A 23,250-nucleotide genomic window follows, 5' to 3' on the forward strand; every position below is an offset into this window, starting at 1 on the left:
ACATACTGGCTGGCTTAATGTACAGCTTGATAACTTTGAATGTGGTAGTAGTAGTGGCATGTGATGCAAAAAAGCAAGTGTATGAGCTTATGCAGTATCAGCTAAAAAAAAAAAAAAAAAAAAAATCACACCATTCCCTCCAAATGCCTGTCCAGTTCCTCCTGAAATTTATTTAACCTATCAACTTCCACGACAGATGGAAGTTTGTTCCAGCAATTAACCACCCGCTGGTTAAAGGCAAATTTCAGCACATCTATTCTACATCTGTCTTTTCTTAATTTGAATTTATGCCCCCTTAGGTTCGTAATCTGAACAAATGGAAGAATCCCATCAGAATTCAGCATGCTCAACTCATTCAAGGCCTTATACACCTCAATCATATCTCCACGCAGGTGCCTAGTTTCCAGCTATTGCAATTTGCAGAACTTAAGCCTCTCTTGGTAAGAGGATCCCTTCATTCCCCTCACCACGCTCAAGCAAATCTACATCCTTCCTAAAATGAGGAAGGATATAGATTTGCTTGACCTGTACTCAGTACTCAAGGCTTGGCTTGAACATTGCCTTATACAGAGGGACAATCACCTCCTTTTCCCTACTAGCAAAATTCCTATATATCATTGACAAAACCCCATGACCTGCCCTGGCAGCCTGTCTGCATTGCTCAGAAAACTTCATATCTGACTGCACAATTACTCCCAGGTCTTTTTCATTTTCTACCACCTTAAGTGTAGTATCACACAGCTGATACATTTCTCTAGGGTTACTTCTACCCATATGCAGTACTTTGCATTTGTCAAGGTTAAACTTCAGTTGCCACTCCTTAGCCCATCTGTCCAAATTATCTAGATCCTATTGCAGTAGCACACTGCCATTACTGTCATTAACAACCCTGCCAACCTTTGTATCATCTGCAAACTTCGACACTAAGCCTGATATACCTTCATCAACATCATTGATAAATATACAAAACAACAGAGGACCCAACACCGAACCCTGTGGGACTCCACTAATAATTTTAGTCCATGAAGAGCAGCACCCATTAATTACCACCCTCTGTCTTCTCCCACTCAACCATCCTTTTATCCATTGTAGCAACTTACCCTTAATACCATTCTGCTCCAATTTGTACAATAGTCTTCCATGCACAACAGTGTCAAAAGCTTTCCTGAAATCCAAATATATGATATCAAAATTGTTTTTTGCATCCAGTTCCTTTGTAACCACATCATAATATCCTATCAAATTTGTCAGACAAGACTTTCCCTTAACAAACCCATGCTGTGTCTGAATTATTGCTGCAGTCTTGTCTAGATGATCCTGCAATGCATCTTTAACCAGCGACTCCATTATTTTACCCGGAACAGAAGTTAAACTAACTGGTCTGTAATTACTCGTGACACCATTTGATCCCCCTTTGTGAATTGGGGATACATTTGCACATCTCCAGTCCATGGGAACCTCCCCTGAGTCCAAGGATGCTCTCATAATTATGGCTAAAGGTTTGCTTAGTTGCTTTGCCGCCTCCTTTAATATAACTGGATAGATCCCATCAACCCCAGGTGCCTTTCTTATGTTTAACTTCAACAATTTCTCCTCCACTTTGCTCTCAGTTATTACAAAATCATTAAGCACCCTGCTACAATTTGATAACCTTCTGCCATTTTCAAACCTTAATAACTCCTCATGTGTGAATGTAGATGCAAAATACTCATTCAGTTTGTTTGCTATCTGAGCAGGATCATCAATAGTCGAACCATCGATATGAAGTGGACCAATCAGATTCATCCCCTTCCTTTTAGCCTTTATATAAGTAAAGAAATCCTTGCTGTTTTTCTTAGCATCTTTTGCCAAAGATGTCTCGTAATCTGCCTTCGCCTGCCTAACCTCCTTTGTGACCTGATTACAGACTAGCTTATATCTGCCATAGGCTTCTGAGTCGCTTGATAATTTATATGCATCCCATGCATTTTTCTTCTCTGTCACGAGTCTCATTAGTTCATTTGATAACCATTTAGGCCAAAACCTTGAACAATATTTCTTAATAGGTATGAAACTTTTAGTAGCTTCCACTATTAATTCCTTGAATGTTTCCCACTTATAATTTGCTGTTGGTAACATCGTCAGTTGATCCCACTGTACAGAATTTAAAAACTGTCTGAGACCACTGTACTCACCTTTACGGAAGCTAAACCCTTTCCTTTACCCCTGATGGTAATTATATCTTTAAGCAAATCCCACATCAGTACACTGTGATCACTGCCACCTAGTGGTTCCTTTATCTGCAAATTCTTAATACACGAATGATCACTGCTGATAACCAGATCAAGAGTATTACCCTCTCTGGTTGCCTCTCGAACATGCTGCTGCAGAAAACAATCATCCAATAAATCTACAAAAGTCTTACTAGTGTGTGAGTGACCAACCCATAAGTTCCAGTCAATATCTGGGAAGTTAAAATCCCCCATTATAAGACATTATGATTTACTTGCCCACTCTATTTCTCTGTACAATTGTTCATTGTACTCATTCGAGTCATTAGGCCTATAACACACTCCTATTCTTATTTTTGCTTTCGCAATGCTTATGTCATGCCAAACTTACTCAACAGTGCACTGTTCATCTATATCAACTGGATGCAATTCTTTTGATTTTATGTTTTTCTTAATTAACAGCGTAACGCCTCCTCCCTTCCTATCCTTTCTGTACACATTGTAGTCCCCAAATTCCAGTTCTGCATTCCTTTTATCTGTGTGAGACCATGTCTCTGCTATCCCAACAATTTCCGCCTTTGATGTCTTGACCAACACTTCAAATTTATTTACTATACTTCTAACATTGGTATACATGCAAGTATACATGTACCTATCCTTATTATTAGTTACCCTAGCACATCCCATATACCCACCTGTTTCAAGATGACTGCCATCAGTCCCTGAAACCCCCAGCACCCCTCGCTCCAGGTCACTACTTATTCTAATAGAAGTTGTGCAAGAATTACCTTCACCTCTGCCTGCGGCTACCTTTAACCTTTTAGTCTGTGAATCTCTCCAAGCTAGCAGTTTTCCGACCCACCTAATACCACCTCGATAGCATCAGCAAATATTCTTGCACCCTTTCTATTTAAGTGTATCCCATCCCTGTAGAAGCAGTCTCTCCTGTTAACAAGCACAGACCACGCTGAAAATAATTCTACCCCTTGAGCCTTGCACATTCCCTCCAGGGCCGAATTGATTGACAAGGCTCTCATCACATATTCCCTCCTATCGTGTCTGGGCAGAATTGCAGACACTTTCAACTGCCATGTACAACTGCCAAACAGCAGCATTTTCCTTCTGATTTTTTAGGCTTATTAAAACTTTTTTCTGTCTTTTCTCTTTCTCCCTCTAGCATATCCCAGGGAATCCCATTCAACTCCAGGGGCTCACAATCTGGTGATTATGGGCTTGGCACACTAAGGGTCCTGAGCTGGATATCATCATTCTTCTCTTTCTTGGTGATTCCCTTCAACTTCTCTCTCTCTCTCTCTCTGTCTCTCTCTCTCTCTCTCTCTCTCTCTCTCTCTCTCTCTCTGTCTCTCTCTCTCTCTCTCTCTCTCTCTCTCTCTCTCTCTCTCTCTCTCAGGGTAATTCAGAAATTTTTTTTTGACTAGTGTAGCATAAGCCTCAGGCTTCCTTGCACCATATGGCTAATAATAATAATAATAATATGGAAAGTAATAAACAGGTAAATTTACTCTTTCCTGGTTTCATCTGGCTATAACATGCTTTTTTTGTTATATAAACATTTAATCAAATGTGTTTCGCTGTGGATCTTCCTGTGCCTGCCAATTTCAGACAAAGATTTGCTTGTCTTCTGCCATGTACTGATGAGATTATTTATGAAAACTAATTTAATTTTTGCACAGAAACGATCCACACAACACAACATCAAAAACAAAATATCACCACTTTTTCAGCATAACAGCACATTGAGATCAGATGTTTACATACAGCGCAGATGTCTTGCAGTGCGGAAAAAAGAAAACAGCAAGTTACATGATTACTTAATAACTCGCCATTTTGAAAGTGAAATTTGTACTGATATCATGGATTATACTGCTGTTTTAAATTTACTTTAAATTAAAAACCCCTCACTATGGCTCCTAAAGTTAATAAACCTCATACAGAGAAGAAAAGAAGAATGATTAAGAACATTAAAGCTTAGTGACAAACTTGATATAATAATAGAAAATAGATCGGGTATAAGTAGTAGTGTATTAATGGTAGAATATAACATTGGATCGCCAACATGTTTATGTTTTTTTATGTGCAGTTAATAAAATTGCATTCTTAATCTATTTCTTATTTAGCCTCATTAGTTCTGCATTAAATATATGAAAAATGAAACTTTCTAGATAACGGAAAAATTGAAATAACGGCATCATGAATCCCTGAAGGTGCCGTTATTCTGAAAGTCTACTGTATATTACTCTTATTTCTTAATCGAATGGTAACAGCTTCTTCAATACCAAACTGATTGAAACATGAAGACAGTCATTCAGTAAAATTATGTAGCTTCCAATTCAAGAACCAATCAGTGCAAACAAGCTCTGGATTGAGATTATGCCTAGTTCTTCTATGAAATATCTAATATGCAATAACTATCCATAATATATATTACTCCTTACATAAGAGTAAACATTACAATATTTTCTGCTTGTCACTTTCAATAAATGTTAGAAAAAAGTTTGCCTTTTTGTTTTGTTTAGTGATCTCACCAAACAATAACTACAAACTAAGTCAAATGGATATCTGCTTATTGTAATAATACCATACAGAACAGAAATGAATGACATAGTACTTAATTTTAGTTACTGCTGGCTAAGCTCACAGTTGAGGACCCCCAAGGTAAAGTCAAAACATATGGTTTTATAATTAAAAAACACACCAACGTGTGGAATGGTCATTATTAATTTTATATGATGTGGAATGGTTTTTAATTTCAATATGCAACTCATCTTTACTGCTGAAAGCTAACGTAGAGTGCCAAAATTATTTTTTTGTTAATTTTTAAAGGGTAAAGCTAAAAATATATACCAAAGGAATGAAAAGTCACCAGAAATCACCAGCAGATTTCTGGAGCGGTGCTTATGGTCATATAATATTCAAGGTAAACACAAAATTAAAACTTTCCTAATCTAGCACCTCGTTTCCCCAACAGGATGAACTCACAATAAAAGTGTGAAACATAGTACTACATTTTTTTCTTTCTTTCTTTTTTCATTCAAAAAAAGTGAAAGCTTTGCCTGACTTAGTCAGGCTAAACAGAATAAGTTTTTATAAAATAAGTTTTTAAAAATTATGAGTGCTTTTCACGGTGAATTTTTCTCCTAGTATTACATACAAAAAACCCTATTGATATTTATAAAATAAGCATACATTTAATTCTACACCTATATCAAAAATAACAATAGTAAAGTATCACATTTTTAACCTAATTTGCATATACTAATATGCACTTACGTTGACAAAGACTTGGGTCTCTAATATCTCGACCAGGATCCTGATAAAAGAAAGGTTTACAGTGTTCACAATTTCTTCCCATTGTGTTATGCTGACACTCATCACACACTCCACCACTGGCTCTTCCTGTGACTTCCCAAACTGCTGGATCAAAATGACACCGTGTAGAATGACCATTGCAACTGCATTCTGCAAAAAAATTTAAAACATTAAATGAGCTGTCTTAAATATATATATATATATATATATGACCTTCGATCTGGGAAAAGCTAAGCAACATCTAAAAAAGTTACAGGCTTTATTTATCATCACCACCATAGACAAAGCTGCTAACAATTACAGTTTTATATGCAAAAAATTCTATACTACCACAGTGCTAAACGAACTGAACCACAGTTCTACCTACATACTTGAGACCACAAATAATACCACCATCAGGAAAAAACTAGTAGCTATGCATAAAAAATTAAAATTTAACAACCCAAACACTAATTTTCCATTTGTCTACTGTATACCAAAATTCCACAAAACACCTATCAGCTTCAGATTTATTACATCTTGTAGGAATAGTTATGCTAAAAAGCCACATAAAAAACTGGCCTATCTACTAAACATCATTTTCAACAGCATTGATAACACTAGAGCTATCCGCAATAACAACCCTATTCTGGATTTTCTAAAGCACAATAAACATACCACTGAACATATCAGCACCTATGACTTTAAAAATCTCTTTACCAGTATTCCGCACGATAGCCTAAAACATGTACTCGACCACTATTACCAAGAACATAATAACCTGTTACCATGCAATCTTCCATATTGGAATGACCTGACAAATATATGCATATTCAAAAGCTACATCTACAATGGCACCAGTATATATAAACAAAAAACTGGGATCGCCATGGGTGCCTGCAGTTCTAGTCTGGTAGCAAATCTGTACCTACATCACTTTGAAGTTAATATCAACAAAGATATAACCTTTTACAGATATATCGACGATGTTATCGTCTTTAATCATCCTAATTTCCTCACTGATGCCGGCCATGTCTACCCATCTGATTTAGAAATAGTGGCCACCAACATAGATAGCACTAAAAAAGCCAATTACTTGGATATCAGCATACAATTGCACAATAATAATCAGTTAAATACCTCCGTATATGACAAACGAAATACGTTTGGCTTTAACACCATCAGCCTTACTAACTGGCACTCAAACATCTCCATAAGAATCCAAAAAAATTTAATATTATCCCAGAGTATTAGATTAGTTAAAATATGCAACAACGCAGACAACATAATTAGAGCTCTTACAGTCTTTAAGCATAAGTTATCTGAGAATGGATTCCCAATACGCTTCACAAATATAAACCTACATACGGCCATGCAAATAGCCTTAAAAAAATACCATAATAACATCGACCACCATCATATTATAACTGCTGTTTTGAGGAAGTAAATCTTCCACCACTGGATTATATTATCTTGACGGTTTTACAGAGCCTGTAAATATGTATATAACTAGGCACTGCCTTAGGAGCATATTTAATACAGCTTACACTCATTGAAAAAGTTGTACCTGTATTTGCTTCTAAGGCAGTAATCAATTCTTAGCTTCTTTCTTGCCTTACTCTTCCTTCATTTTTCAGGAGAACCATCTACCACCTGCCTAGCTTACCGTTGGCTCGCAGGCCATCCTGGTTTAAGCTATAAATTATTTTCGCATCCAACTACTTGCCAGTAAGAGGGCGCTGGCATCATATACAATACCTATATATTTTAACACGCATGCCACAACGTGGTTTTTTTTTCCCGCGTCGTAGCTTTGTGGTAAGTCTGCCTTACTAGTTACACATTGCTGTAAGTAATCAGGAACTAGCCATTCTTTTCTTCATTCAATAATTTATATTATTATGTTATTTTATTTGATTTTATTTTATTTTATATTATTTTATGCTTTCCAAATTTTGGCTATACAACTCTACTGCAATACCAGGTTCTCTTACTACAAGAGACGGGAAGTTACGCTCCCGGTATTTTCCGAAGTAATTGCTTTACCACTCTTCCTTCACTTTAACTATACACTATCTTTTTCTACATTTCATACCTCAAGAACTATTAGAGCAATTCGAGGGGGATTGAGGTACTATCACCTTCCTATAACCTTGTTTCCGTTCTCCTTTCTTTAGCATAGCTGACTATCTTTTATCATCAAATAACAAGTTTATAAAGCATTATTGGTTCTCTACTATCACCATTATTTGGTTTTTACATTGTTTTCATGGTCTGGGCTCTCGGTCGGGCTAAAGTCATCTAGCTTGTTAACCACCTTAAAATTGTTCCCCCCCCCACCTTATCTAAATATCTCATACTATAATCTAGTATATCTTAACGAATTATATATCCTTATGATACCTTATGATTCATCAGGTATAACAAGCAGAGGACAACAGAAACTGATAGCTCGCTAATTGTAGGTAAACACATTGCAAGGGTTAGCCCTCGATAAAGTCCTTTGTAATGTGTATCCACCAATCTATACTGCAATTGGCTTGACATGGGAATTTAGTAATTATCCTTATTTATTTGTTTTATTTTGCCTATAACAATTATATGTTTCCCTACTAGGTTATACCATGGACCAAAGTCAGCTAGGATTGATATCACATCCCTTAGTTACCACCTACTCGTTCATACTAGGTTCATAGTTATTAAGACTGATGTAATGTTTTATCTAGACATTGATGGCATTAATCAGCTCTTCTCACCTTTATTAGGTCTTTGATTTTTTGGTTTTTGCTATAGTTTCCACTGTTTGCATCACCTTCACAATTGAATATTTTACCTTTCAACTGTTAACTATTTGCCATATCTACTATATATATATATATATATTAAATAACAGAGAGATGGAGAGAGAGCATTTATATGGCTGCAAGATAGATGTGTGAAAATTTCCTTTTAGATAAACAGTAACTGATTATGGAAATAAACTATCATCTGGTGTGGAAGTGGGTCTGTTTGAATAAATTTAAGAAAGAATTAGACATATTATTAGAGAGGATGGACAGATAATGTGGTTAGTGGTTTTTTTTTTTTTTTTTTGCAATGGAATTTAACTCAAACTTACACAAACAGTTCACATATTCCATTAGAGACATCACATGGTTTCTTCTGAATTCCATGGCATAAGGCATACTAATACATATACTCCAATTTCACTTATGAGGCTTTGTGAACAAGATGGGAAATGAAAATGGGTTTCTTAACAGGCATGCAGAATGAAACAGCAGCCGCCACACAAAGCACAGTTAGTGTATGCTTAATTCTGTCTTTAGAAGAGTCTTTGTGGGTTATTTCCATTAGAACATTTTAAATTAATTACAGGAATCCTCCATATAACACTGAAGGTCACTTGGCATGTGACAATATGCAGGGAAGTGCTATAAAGCCATGCCATCTACTAGTGCCCAAATCACTCACACCAGCAATGGGAAACAGACAGGATCTCACAGACTTCAAAAGAGATAAGACTGCAGGTGCCATAACATAGAGGGCAACTAACCTTGTTGAGCGTTCACAGACTAGTGTCATTAGTCTTTAATGAATGGAAAATGCCCAAAAAAACATCTGTGAACAGACACAACTGCTGCCAAAAATGTAAGGTGATGGAACAAGAGGAAGGATATCTGGAACATTTATTAAGTGTAAGCATTGCCAAAAAAATGGAACAATTACCCTCCCGATGTAGAACATCACATGGCATGCAAAGAATCCAACAAAAAATGCACATAGGATAGGAGATCTTCATAGAAGTCAGTGATCTCAGACACTAACCAGAAAATATAGCAGCATCAGTGACAGGGACAAAAAGGATGAATGTAGGAGGATCAATGGCAAGCCATGTGGTCAACTGAGTCCTGACTTAGGCTTTTCAGAACTGGAGAAAGAATGCACATATAGAAGAAGCTACACAAGATTTTGGAACCATCTAGTATACCAACATTGTAGTATATATTGCTGGAGGAAGTATAACAGCACAGGGCATGTTTTTGTAGTGTACCCTTGGTCCACTGATCCTAATGGAGGACACCGTGTGCATCATGCATATTTCTACATTTCTGTGAAACAGGTACACCCAGCAACATTACATGTTTCCAAGGATAACTTTACGTTCCCAAACATTCACCTTACAAAATGCATGATATGAGAGAGAGAGAGAGAGAGACTTCAGGCATCACGCAGATGTTCAGTGGCACTGGTGGGATGAACTGGTTCATCAGCATAATCCTCTTCCCGCATTACTCCAGGAAATGAGGATAGTTTTGTTATGTGCCTCTTATTATAAATCAGCAAGAGTCATAACAAAACTGCAGGTCACTTTTCAACACACCTGTTGGCTCTATACCAGATTAGCAAAGCAGCAAAAATTTTTGCCGGTAGTGATCCAACATGCTATTAGTTCATGATCCTAATAAAGTGACCAGGCAGTACAAAATGTTATAAGAAATGTCCAAAAATCATGTTTAATCAACATTTGAATGGTCTGAATTTATTCCTTTATGAAGTAATTATTTAAAATGTATTGTAATGCATTAAGGCATAGAGCTGAAACTTCATTCCAAGAACTGACAATCATTTGTACACAGTCTAAGATGTTAAACCTGGTTTTCCAGAATTCCTTTAAGGTGATGGCTCTGTCTCCTGAAGTTTCTTCAAAGCACTTCACAAGCATCTTTTGTGTAAATAATTTTTTTAAAGTTAGCAATCACTTGCTGATCCATTGGCTGAAGCAGAAGTGTGGTATTGGGTGAGAGAAATTTGACAGTAACGAAGTTAAATTGCTCCCCCCGTGATCGGAAAAGTTGGGGGATCATGACCTGGAGCATTATCCAAATTAACAGTGCCTTTAAAGGAAGTTTGTTTTTTCTAAGTAACCTTTTGACTGAAAAACACTTCAAATACCCATTCACTGAAGAGGTGTCTTGTCACCCAGGCCTTCTTGTTACACCACCAGAAGACACCCAACCTGCTTTTGATGACCTTTTGCTGTTTAAACACTCTGGGAGTTTCTGAGTGGTAAACCAACATTGGCTTAAGTTTAAAATCACCAGAGGAATTGGGCCCCAACAGCAGAGTAAGCTTATCTTCATAGGCTTATGCCCAGGCAATGAGGCCTCTTCTTTTGTGATGTATGTTTGCCTAGGCATTCTTTTCCAAAAGAATTTTGGAAAAGAATGCCTAAGTTCACAAATGTATTGTCCAGGAACTGTATCACCCTTCATTTGTTTTTCTTTTAACCACAGCAACAAAAGCCTTTCCATTTCTACAATCAGTTCTCTGCCTTTTTTGGACTGTGTTAGATTCATCACTTACTTTTAACTTTTTTAAGGTTTTCTTTTTGTTTCACTATGGTAGAAATGGTTGACTATGAAAAACCATATTAGTGCACCAATGAACTAATTTTAGCACCATCATCATGTTTTTCACTATTTCTTGTTTAATTTTAATTGAAATTTTCTTCTTATTGTGCTCTTTAGGGGGCCATATTACACAATGTTGTATGTTCAAGAATGCAATACAGTAAATTTATGGAAAGCAAGCACAACACAAAAAATCACTTGAACTATTGAACTAAAGGATACAAAAACAAAACACAAGCCCAACATATTTTCAAATTCTGTTATTGGCTGAGACAAAGGGCCACGTGGTCTGGTCGGAGACAATGGTAAGCCATTGTAGAGCAAAATAAATAGGCACCAGTGATCACTGTTAGTAGAATCAGCTGCTCAAATCATTAAAATGCACTACACTTTCATCGTTTATTGCTGTTTTGTTATAAGAATGAATTTTCAATGCATTTGTGATATTTTTCTAAAGCACATTTCTAGAGGTCAGGACTATAAAACAATAAAAACAATTTGCACTTTCTGGTTTATTGGGCTTATCTGTTAGTGAAATCTAATTATAAATGGGTAGTAAACTCGATCTTATTGCATTTGCGATAATACCGATAACTGGAATTCTGTGGGTTTTTACCTTATTATGGTGAAATGCATTTTCCCTTTATTGAAATCATATAAAAAACAAAAATAAATTTTCAGAATTCTCTTCATTCCTATGTTTTTAAGCTTCTTTTAATAAAATTAATTAATTAAAGTAGAATTAAAATTCGATTTGCAAACGTGATGGCAATGTCCCACGCTTACTACATATTGTATAGTGAAAGGTATTTTATTATGGAGAGTCCATGGTAAAGTGATTTGATCGTATAGTGAACCCATCGTAAAGCAGGGGTCCACTGTATATATAATATCGGTGTAGATACACCATACTTAATCCATAAAATTAAACCACATACGTAGTGTAAATGCATCATTTTAATTTTATCTCATTGTGGCTACCTTCACAATGAGATACCAGGTATTGCACTACTTCGAATAAGTAATGCTTCTCTAGTAGAGAAGACTACTGTTACTTATTCTCAGATATGTACCATTTCAAAGCTTGGCTTACTCACTGGTGGGTGGGTGGGCAGCTTCGAAATGGTGCCGTCTGGGTGATAGTGCCCATCTGAGGATAAGTAACAGTAGTCTTCTCTACTAGAGAAGCTTACTTATTCGAAGTAGTGCAATACCTGGGATCTCACTATGAAGGTAGCCACAATATGAGATAAAATTAAAATGATGCCTTTACACTATGCATGTAGTTTAATTGGTGTATCTACATCGATATTATATATATATATATATATATATATGTGTGTAATAACCTTATTTATGTGAGTAGCCACATTCTATAAAGAATGTTAAAACTATGAATATTTAATATAGTTAAAACTATGACTTATGAAATAAATTATTAAAATTAATTAAATAATATTAAATTAATTAAATAATATTAAATTAATTAAATAATAAATTATTAAAATTAAGGACTATACTGTAATATGTACTCTGCAGTATGTTTCTAATTTACTTCACAAGCCACATAGCTTTGGCTTTATATTTGAAGTTTTAACATGGTGTACATTTTCAAAATTTATAACCTTTCCTCATTAATATATGATGACTGATATAGGAACTGATATATACTGAGTGTGCTATAGGCCTAATGACTCTGATGAGTATAATAAGAAACTGTACAGGGAAATAGAGTGGACCAGTAAATCAGAGAGTCTTATAATGGGGGATTTTAATTTCCCAGATATTGACTGGAATTTGGGGGCTGGTCACTCACACACTAGCAAGGCTTTTGTGGATTTATTGGATGATTGTTTTCTACATCAGCATGTTTGGGAGGCAACTAGAGGGAGTAATACTCTTGATTTGATTATCAGTAGTGATTCTTCATGCATTAAGAATCTGCAGGTAAATGAACCACTAGGTGGCAGTGATCACAGTGTGCTGAAGTGGGATTTACTCAAAGAGGTAACTACCATTAGGGGTAACGGGAAGGGTTATTGCTTTCGTAAAGGCAACTACGATGGACTGAGACAGTATTTAAATTCTATATAGTGGGACCAACTGATAATGTTACCAACAGCAAATTCAAAATGGGAAGCATTCAAAGAACTTATCTTGGAAGCTACTAGGCTTTACATACCAACTAAGAAATATTGTTCAAGGTTTAGGCCTAAATGGAGGTCAGATGAACTAATGAGACATATGGCAGAGAAGAAAAATGCATGGGATACATACAAATTAACACATGACACAGAAGCCTATGATAGATACAAGTTGATCTGTAACCAAGTTACAAAGGAGGTTATTCAAGCGAAGGCAGATTACGAGAAATCTTTGGCAAGAGATGCAAAGAAAAACAGCAAAGAGTTCTTTACTTATGTAAACTCTAGAAGGAAGGGGATGAGTCAGATTGGTCCACTTGATATCGATGGGTCAACTATTGATGATCCTGCTCAGGTAGCTAACAAACTAAATGAATCTTTTGCATCGACATTCACACACGAGGAGTTATTCAGCGAAGGGAATGCCAGAGGTAAATTCAACTCTGGCAGTAAGCTAGAGAATCTTGTAATAACTGAGAGTAAAGTGGAGGAGAAATTGTTGAAGATAAACACAAGAAAGGCACCTGGGGTGGATGGGATCTATCCAGTTATATAAAAGGAGGCAGCAAAGGAAGTAAGCAAACCCTTGGCCATAATTATGAGAGCTTCCTTGGATTCAGGGTAGGAACCCACAGACTAGAGATGTGCAAATGTGACCTCAATTCACAAAGGAGGATCAAAGGCTGACACAAGTAATTATAGACCCGTGAGTTTAACTTCTGTTCCAGGAAAATTAATGGAGGCATTGGTTAAAGAAGCACTGCAGGATCATCTAGACAAGACTTCAGTTATAGCTCAGACACAGCATGGTTTTGTTAAGGAGAAATCTTGCCTGACCAATTTGATTGGATACTATGATACAGTCACAAAAAACTAGATGCAGGGAATAATTTTGATATTATATACTTGGATCTTAGAAAGGCTTTTGATAATGTTGAACATGGGAGACTGCTGCACAAATTGGAGCAGTGTGGCATTGGAGGCAAATTGCTGGTATGGATAAAGGGGTGGTTGAGGGGGAGAAGACAGAGAGTGGTAATCAATGGACACTGGTCATCGTGGACTAATGTTATCAGTGGAGTCCCTCAGGGTTCAGTGTTCGGTCCATTATTGTTTTCTGTATTTATAAATGATATTGATGACGGTATATCAAGCTTAATGTCCAAGTTTGCAGACAATACGAAGGTTGGCAGGGTTGTCAAGGACACTACTGACACTATGCTGCTGCAACAGGATCTGGAAAGGTTGAGCAGATGGGCTGAGAGGTGGCAAATGAAGTTTAACATTGACAAATGCAAAGTACTACATATGGGAAACAGCAACCCCAGAGCAGCGTATCAACTCTGTGGTACTACACTGACAGTGGTAGAGAATGAAAGGGACCTGGAGGTGGTTGTGCAGGCAGATATGAAGTTCTCTGAGCAGTGCAGATGGGCTGCAAGAGTAGCTCATGGTGTATTGTCAATGATATATAGGAATTTTTCTAGCAGGGATAAGGAGGTGATTATTCCCTTGTATAAGGCAATGGTCAGGCCACACCTAGAGTACTGTATACAGGTCTGGAGGCCTCATTTCAAGAAGGATGTAGAGCTGCTGGAACAAGTACAGAGAAGGGCAACAAGATTAGTGAATGGAACAAAGCTCCAGCGAGGTGATCTGATAGAGGTGTATAAAGCCTTGAATGGTTTGAGCAAGCTCAATGCTGATGGGATTCTTCTTCTTGCTCAGAATAATCACCTGAGAGGGCATAAATTCAAATTGAGGAAAGACAGATGTAGGATAGAGGTGCGGAAATTTGCCTTTAGCCAGCGGGTGGTTGGTTGGTGGAACAGACTTCCATCCCTTGTCGTGGAAGTTGATAGCCTAAATAAGTTTAAGGCTCAGCTGGACAGGTATTTCGAACGAACAGAGGGGTGAAGTGGAAGTGGTTTTTTTTTTTTTTTTTTTGGCTGATGCTGCATAAGCTTGCTTTCTTGCATCAAATGCCTCTACTAATGCTAATCCTAATGCTAATGAATATTTTCTTTCCCAAGGAAACTAACATATGTGCACATTTATCCGACAATTCCAAAAAAGCTTTCTCATATCTTTCACATCATAACACACAGATTGCAAAACAATGTTAAAATAATTGGGGGAATTGAAAACAAAGGAAATGAGACATTGCAGGAAATGAATAACAACAATGAGACATTGCACACAAAGTTTTTAGTAAACATTACATTCAAAAATCAATATTTACTTTTACATGCATTAGTTTGTCTGCCAATAGCTGGCCTCCATGGCTGGTCATTGAAGAAATCATCACACTGCTCACAGTTGAGTCCTTTTGTGTTATGTGTACACTCACATCGACCATACACCTAATACATAAAGAGCAAAACAAATTTATCTGAGAAGCATGACTTAATAATTTTAGATTAAAAAATATTGATAAGTTAAGTAACAACTTTGAATCAATTGCTATAATCGAAATAATGCTGGATTCTGATTTCTACTTTTAGAAATCAGAATCTGCCAAATTTTTGATTTTCAGCATTTTTTCCAAATTAACACTATAGGCAGTCCTCACACTTACATCAAGTTATCATTCCTAGAAAAGGTGCTGAAAATAATGATAAGATGATAATAAATAAATATATTTTTATTCATACTCTGGATGGCAGAGGCCAGAAGGGTTTATAACTTCATTATAATTGTTTTATTGTAGCTGATTTTCCTGTGCAACAGCTAACAATGGACCATGCACATTTTGTGGCAGCAACAGGCTTAACCTTGCAATATATATAACAGCATCTGCACATGAGATTTTCCCAATGGTACAATATGGATTGTGCTTCTGACCAATGGTATTATTATATATTCTTATTATTATATTATTACATTCTGACCAAAGGTATTATTATTATTATCATTAAAAGTGTCTGCACAGTTGCATGGATAAGGTCCAAATGTCTGCTGATTTCCCACATTTTCCAAATGCCTCCTAAATTTTTAAAGATGAAATATCAAATCAAAAATGACAAAAATATTCACATATTCAGTACCAGAACTAGTTGAAAACCAGACTGACTAGCTAATCAGTGTTTCTTTATCATTATCAAAGGCACATGATGCAAGAAAGCAAGCTTATATAGCATCAGCCAAAAAAAAAAAAAAAAAAAAAAAACACCCTTATTTCACCCATTCACTCGCTTCAAATGTTTGTCAAGTTCTGCCTTCAATCTATTTAAGCTATAAACTTCTACAACGACAGATGGAAGTTTCTTCCAGCAATCAACCACCCGCTGGCTAAAGGCAAACTTCCGCACATCTATCCTACAATCGTCTTTCCTCAATTTGAATTTATGTCCTCTCAGGTGATTTTCTGAGCAAGAGGAAGAATCCCATCAGCACTGAGCATGCTCAAACCATTCAAGGCTTTATACTCCTCACTCAGATCAACTCGCAGATGCCTAGTCTCCAGACACTGTAATTTGCTAAATGTAAGCCTTTCTTCGTAAGAGCAATTCTTTGTTTCATTCACTAATCTTGTTGCCCTTCTCTGTACTCGTTCCAACAGCTCTACATCCTTCTTAAAATGAGGCCTACAGAATTGTATACAGTACTCAAGGTGTGGCCTTGTCATTGCCTTACACAAGGGGATAATCACCTCCTTATCCCTGCTATAAAAATTCCTCTATATCATTGACAAGACATCATGAGCTACTCTTCCAGACCATCTGCACTGCTCAGAAAATTTCATATCTGCCTGCACAACTACCCCCAGGTCCTTTTCATTCTCTACCACTGTCAGTGTAGCACCACACAGGTATTTAAGGTTTTGAATGGATTAAGTAAGTGCAATGCTGATGGCATTTTATCTCTTGCTCAGACTACACACAAGGGCGAATTGAGGAAGAATGATCGTAAGTTAGATACACAGATATCTGCATTCAAGCAGAGGGTAGTGGATTGTTGGAACAAACTTTCATCTGTTGTTGTTATCAAGGTAGTTTGAATAAATTCAAGATCTATCAAAAAACAACATCCCCTCCAACTATTGGAAGGGACGTTGTTTTTTTTTTGCAGATGCTACATGAGCTTGCTTTCTTCCTTCATTTGTTAATACTAATACCTGCATACAAACAATATGGCTTTTAGCTCACACATACTGTAATTGAGAAGTATTATTTAAAATGAATTTCAATTAAAAGACAAAAAATTAATAATAATAAAAATCGATTTAAATATTATAATTTTAACAAAATATAAATGATAAGAAGCTCACTAATGGTAGCTTCATTTGCCAGAGAAAACATTTCTAATTCTCCTTACACTAGTTCACAGCTTGACAATCATACCATATGATGTTTGTCAGTCGATGATAGTCAGTAATCATAATTTATAGCTATTTTTTTATGAACAGTATCATATAATTATAATCATAATTTATGTTATTTAATTTCTAATTCTAATTTGATTACCTATATCACCAGATTATAATTTGATGAGTATGTCACATAACAATTTATAGCTATTTTTTGACAAACTATGTCACATGGTATTCACTGTCCACATGTTTCTGAACTGTAGGCTTTTTGTTTCTGGCTGATTGTATGAAAGAAAACACCAAAAATCGGGAAATGCACAATGAAGTTATCAAAGTAATTCTACATGTGCATTTCTTGACTGTGGACTTTTCACTTTTCTCAACTTGGAAAATTGTAAAAAGAATACTCCCTCCCCATATTTAGTAACAAAATTAAAAAATACAAAGGTTCATCTCATGTATACTTTTTGATCAAAGTAAATGCCAGTCATAAGTTTCATTGATAGTAACTAACAGCTATTATTACTAAAACTCAATGAGAAATGAATAACATGCAGTGTGACTGTCGAGATATTGCCCAATGAAAAGTGTTATAGAAAAGTTTTCCATGGAACTGAAAGATACCCATTAGTGAACCATTACCATATAAATAATCATGTAATAAATATTTTGAATCAGACTGTATTTTACATACATACCATATCTGGTCTAGACATCTGTCCTGGATCTGCAATGCAGCGACTTGCATGGCCATAGCAAGAACAACTACCTCTCACTACCATGTCATAAATAGCATAATAGTATTTCTCTTTAATTTCATCACGAGAATCAAGTAAGTTGTCTCCCAATGTATGCAGTTTTGTAAAGTTAATCCTTAGATTAGTCATCTTCAGTAAATTTTGAACTTCTGGACTGTAGGGATCATCAATATGAATGTTGGGTGGAAGAACTCTGAATATTACCTTTAAAAAAATTAAGAAAACAGATAATCAATAAAAAAATTAATTATTCTTTTATTATTATTTTTCATAACTTCTATTTCTTTTTTTTTCCTAGAATACTGGATAAATACCACAATTATATAAGAAAATGAATGAAAAAGCCTTGAAAGGACAGGTAATATTGAGAAAGCTAACATTGACCATGCAGATAAAATATATTTATTAAAATAAATAAAGTTTGCAGCTTTGCTACGAATATAAGGGCTGATGCACTATGACCTTTTGGAAAAAGTAATCTACTATTGAGTTCACAATGCACTTGTTTTTTTTTTAAATCATATTGAGGTTTGAAAATATTGTATACAACTACTTTATTGCTTTTACAAATTTTGATGAAATTGAATAACATATCTGGCAGAAAAATGCCACAATTTAATGTGCTCCTCATATGATGAGTATTCTGCACTGACCAAAAAAAAATCAAAGGTGGACACTGCGAAGAGAGAGAGAATGTATGTGCAAAAGTATAACACCAAGAGTGTCAAGACTACTACTCAAGATTTCTAAGAGGTAAAGGTTATAATGATATGTGCATCAACATCGAGCCATGATGATGAAGTTGAGGAAATGTACACCGAAATTAAGACTTCTAAATGAACAGAAAACTCACTACACCATCATTATGGGGGACTTCAATGCTAAGGTTGGAAAGAGACAAAACAGTGCAGAAAGGGAAACTATAGGAAATTTTGGAATTGGTGAAAGAAATGAAAGTGGTGAAAGACTTGTGGAATTTGCAGAATCTTGAGGAATGTCAGTAATGAACACTTTTTTCAAGAAAAGGGTGAACAGAAAGTGGATTTGTTTGTTTGTTTGGGAATTTTTTAGGCACATCAGCATCTGTGGCCATAGTGCACCACACAGAAAGTGGACATGGAAGAGCCCAATGGATTAACAAATAATGAAATTGACTTCATCCTCAATAACAGAAGATATATTGTGAATGATGTTACCATCCTAAATAAGGTAAACGTTGGAAGTGAAATGGCAAGATGCACACTTGATATAGATGTAAGAAAAGAAAGGAAAAAACTGACTCGCGTAAATAATACAATCTTTGAGATAACAGAAGAGGAGAAAAAGCAGTATATATTAGAACTTAAGAACAAGTTTGAGCTTCTGCAGACCTTTCAGGACAAAGATATCGACAAAGAATACAACAATTTTCTGAAAGTGATAAAGCCCAAGAAACCTATAGGTAAAAAGAAATCCAAAGAAGAAAAAATTAGTCAAGACACACTAGTCACGATGAAATGAAGATGACAAATGAAGAGCAATATAAATACTGACAAGGACAAAATTGAGTATACTGAGTTATGCAAAGCCATTAGAAAGAGACTCAGAGAGAACATAAGAAGATTTAACACAAGAAAAGTAGAACAAGCATTAAGGAAAAACAAATGACCTAAATCAGCAGTCATGAGCAGTAATACAGAAAGACAAATGATACTGAAACTTTAAGAATAGTGATGGTGTACTTATAAACAGCAGAGAAGGTATAATTCAAATAGCAGAAAACTACTATGGAGAATTATATAAGGAGCAAGGAAATGATGCCAGCAGTGGAGAAGATGGATCACAAATTAGCAACAGATACAACATACCTGATATCCTTCCTGATGAGGTAGAGCATGCACTGAAGAAAATGAAGAGTCAGAAAGCCCCGGGTAAAGGTGAAGTTACTATAGGGTTGTTAAAATTGGGAGGAAGAGACATGACACAGAAACTGGCAAGATTCTTCACAACATACATTAGGAAAGGTGTGACTCCTAAGGAGTGGAATAATGCAATTAGAATTTTGCTGCATAAGAAAGGAAATAAATCAGAATTGGAAATTATAGACCAATTAGCTTGTTGTCTCACATCTACAAGTTTTTTACAAGGGTTCCCAATTACTAACAGATTAGAAAGAATACTTGATGAGAAGCAACCAAAAGAGCAAGCTGGCTTTAGGACAGGATTCTCAACTACGGATCACGTTCAAGTAATATTGCAACTAATGGAGAAAGCAAGTGAATATAAAACACCATTATGCCTGGCATTGGTGGATTATCAAAAGGCATTTGACTCCATAAAGCATAAGGCAATGTTTTGGGCAATGGAAAGCTAAGGCATAGAAGAAAATATATGAAAAGCTACTTCCTTTATTAGACCAGACAAAGACAGCAGCAAATTTAAAACCGAGAAAGGAATTCAACAAGGAGACACAACATCTGTGAAGTTGTTTACTGCTGCCCTTGAGGAAGCTTTCAGAAAATTGAACTGGTCGCAGAAAGGAATCAATGCGAATGGAGAGTACCTAAACCATTCACGATTTGCAGATGACGTTGTGATCATAAGCCACGATCCCATAAGCCAATAATTAGAATAAAATCTTAACAGGTTATGCAGAGCTAGTAAGGTTTTTGGACTAAAGATGGAAATGGCTAAAACAAAGGTAATGATGAACAAGTATGCCACAAAAAGGGATATAATCATTGAGGGAGGTATTTGAAAAGGTAGATTCATATACTTATCTGAGAGAAATCATTAGCTGTAATAATGATAAATGGCCTGAAGTCAGGAGAAGAATAAATTTTGGATGGATAGCATTCAGGAAATGTAGTCACTTACTGAGGAGCAATAACCCAATTTGTCTGAAATGTAAAATAATGAACCAAAGTATACTCCCCACCATGACCTATGGAAGTGAAACTTGGGCACTCAAAAGAATGGAAGAGAAGCTGAAAACTACACAGACAAGAACGGAACAAATTATATTAGGAATCAGACAGATAAGAAGAGAAGCACATGGATTAGACAGCAAACACAAAGTACATTCTTATCAAAGCTAAAGACTGAAATGGATTTAGGCAGGACATACAGCTCGAAGACATGATGACAGATGGAATAAGAAAATAAGAAAATAATAATAATCCCAAGAGGAGCTAGAAGAAAACCTGGAAGACAACAACGGAGATGGACAAATGAAATTCACGAGTTTGTGGTAGTAAATGAATGGCCATTGCACAAAACAGAGGGAACTGAAAAGTTGCTGGAGAGGATTTCATCCTGCAGTTGATTGAAAATGGCTGATGATGATGATGATCAGGTGTGTGAACAGGATAGTCACCAACTAGGACACCCAAATATCTGATTCCACTGCCACTGCGGCTGAATAATTAACCAACAAAACTGAACACAAGCTTTCACCAAATTCAAAGTCTTTTAAGTTATGACCATACTTACTTCTCCCTCTGTGGAAGGTTCTACTCCTGAATAGTGAGAATCACAAACTACATCTGTAATCTGCTGTCTTGGTCCTCGAGGAATTCCACGAAATGATTCTTCACATTCGTATGCAAAATACTGATATACCTACATAATAAGAATAACATTTTCATTTACATAAATTCCCAAAATTAATCAACAAACATAACATCATATTTCTGGTAGGCTTATTATATACATTGTACAATAGGAACCAAAAGTTAGGATATATTAACCAATACTGATCAAGCTGAATAATATCTTAATGACCTATTTCTTTAGGTAATCTATTTTTGAAAATGAGCCGAGCAGCAACTATTTTTTTTTCGTTCCTTATGCTTTATACATTGTATAAATGTAAATAAATATGCTTTACTGACTAAGCAGGATGAGGTTGGGGGTAAGGCCTAGGAAACCACAAGTGATAGAAAATATAACAAAAGAAATGGAAGAAAAAATACTAATACGAAAATCCTAGGGTGGTAGTGTGTGTGTGTAGAGAGAGGGAGAGAGAGAGAGAGAGAGAGAGAGGAGAGAGAAACAAGAGAGATTAACTATAAGCTTATATGGGTTATATATAAAGCAAGAAAAGAATAGTGGGATGGATTCTGTACGGAATATAGAAACATTAGATTAAGCAAATATTATTTAATGTTGTTGTTGTTGATATGGGGGTTTGATGGCGTATAAGCTACTTTGGCTATAATGCATGATTTAATGTATGAAAAAGTAAGGAATACAAGAATGGAGAAAAAGGGTAGAGGACATAGTGTTATAGAGGGAAAGAATAGGAAGGCACTAAGAAAACAAGAAGAAATAAGAGAGGAGAGGAGGGAAGGTGGTGGAATATATAAGGGACTTATATGGGTCAAACAGCAAGCAGCAGGAAAGAGAATGAGTTTGATAGTGTAGAAATAATGGATCAAGATGGCTTTAGAACAATCATAATGGAGCATGAGGTAATCACAGTGTTAAAGGAAATGAAGGAAAATAAGAGATAAATACTAAAGGAATTCAAGTGGAAATAAGGTACTAAGGGAAATAGGCTTAAGGAAATTAACAGAGTTCTGTAAGCTCAAGGAGAATTAACCAGAAGCCTTTAAAACAACAGTAATGATACCAACAGAAAAGAAAAGCCATACAGTGAAATGTAAATATTTTAGAACTATAAAGTTACTACATGTGGCAAAGATAATACAGTGCATTCCGGTTATTTGGGCCAATCGGGAGCGGGGGGAGCCGTTTATTTGGGACAAATCTTAAAGAACAGAACCCAATCGAGAAAATAGCCGAGGTTTACTTCACTTAATTGGGACAACATGCCGTTTAATTGGGGCAGGAGACTGCAGCACTGGAGATGTAGAGCAAAGTTATTCAGGGAGTTACACAGTATTGTCCATATGGTGCAGGGAAGCTCGAAGCTTTTGCTGCACTAGCCAAAAAGAAATAAAAATAAATATTTATGATTGTCTCCGACCGTACCTCATGATTCGGTCAGATTTATGGAGGTCACAACCATAAAACAATAAAAACAATTAGCAGTCACCTGTTTATTGGGCTTTTCTGTTAGGCAATCTATCATAAAAGGATAGTAAACTCGATCTTATTGAATTT

At 35.9% G+C, this 23,250-nt stretch overlaps 1 protein-coding gene and 1 long non-coding RNA gene across 8 annotated transcripts in view; one reads left to right on the forward strand and one right to left on the reverse strand.

Annotated features, from left to right (window-relative positions):
* The window catches only part of LanB1 (laminin subunit beta-1), a 503,856-nt gene that overhangs the window by 321,056 nt on the left and 159,550 nt on the right, over window positions 1–23,250 (reverse strand). For all 7 annotated transcript variants that reach the window (XM_090369708.1, XM_090369709.1, XM_090369712.1 and 4 more), the window contains 4 exons: window positions 21,616–21,744; window positions 18,085–18,348; window positions 15,317–15,437; window positions 5,502–5,690 (listed from right to left, as the gene is read on the reverse strand). In XM_090369708.1, the coding sequence (XP_090225834.1) occupies window positions 5,502–5,690; window positions 15,317–15,437; window positions 18,085–18,348; window positions 21,616–21,744 (703 nt within the window). The remainder of the gene's footprint in view (window positions 1–5,501; window positions 5,691–15,316; window positions 15,438–18,084; window positions 18,349–21,615; window positions 21,745–23,250) is intronic.
* LOC150088911 (uncharacterized) overlaps window positions 1–23,250 on the forward strand; it is a 230,943-nt gene that overhangs the window by 162,535 nt on the left and 45,158 nt on the right. The gene's annotated exons all lie outside the window — the stretch shown is intronic.

This window comes from Mastigoproctus giganteus, chromosome 3, assembly GCF_048544385.1.
Source record: "Mastigoproctus giganteus isolate SK-2022 chromosome 3, ASM4854438v1, whole genome shotgun sequence".
Lineage (NCBI taxonomy): Eukaryota > Metazoa > Arthropoda > Arachnida > Uropygi > Thelyphonidae > Mastigoproctus > Mastigoproctus giganteus.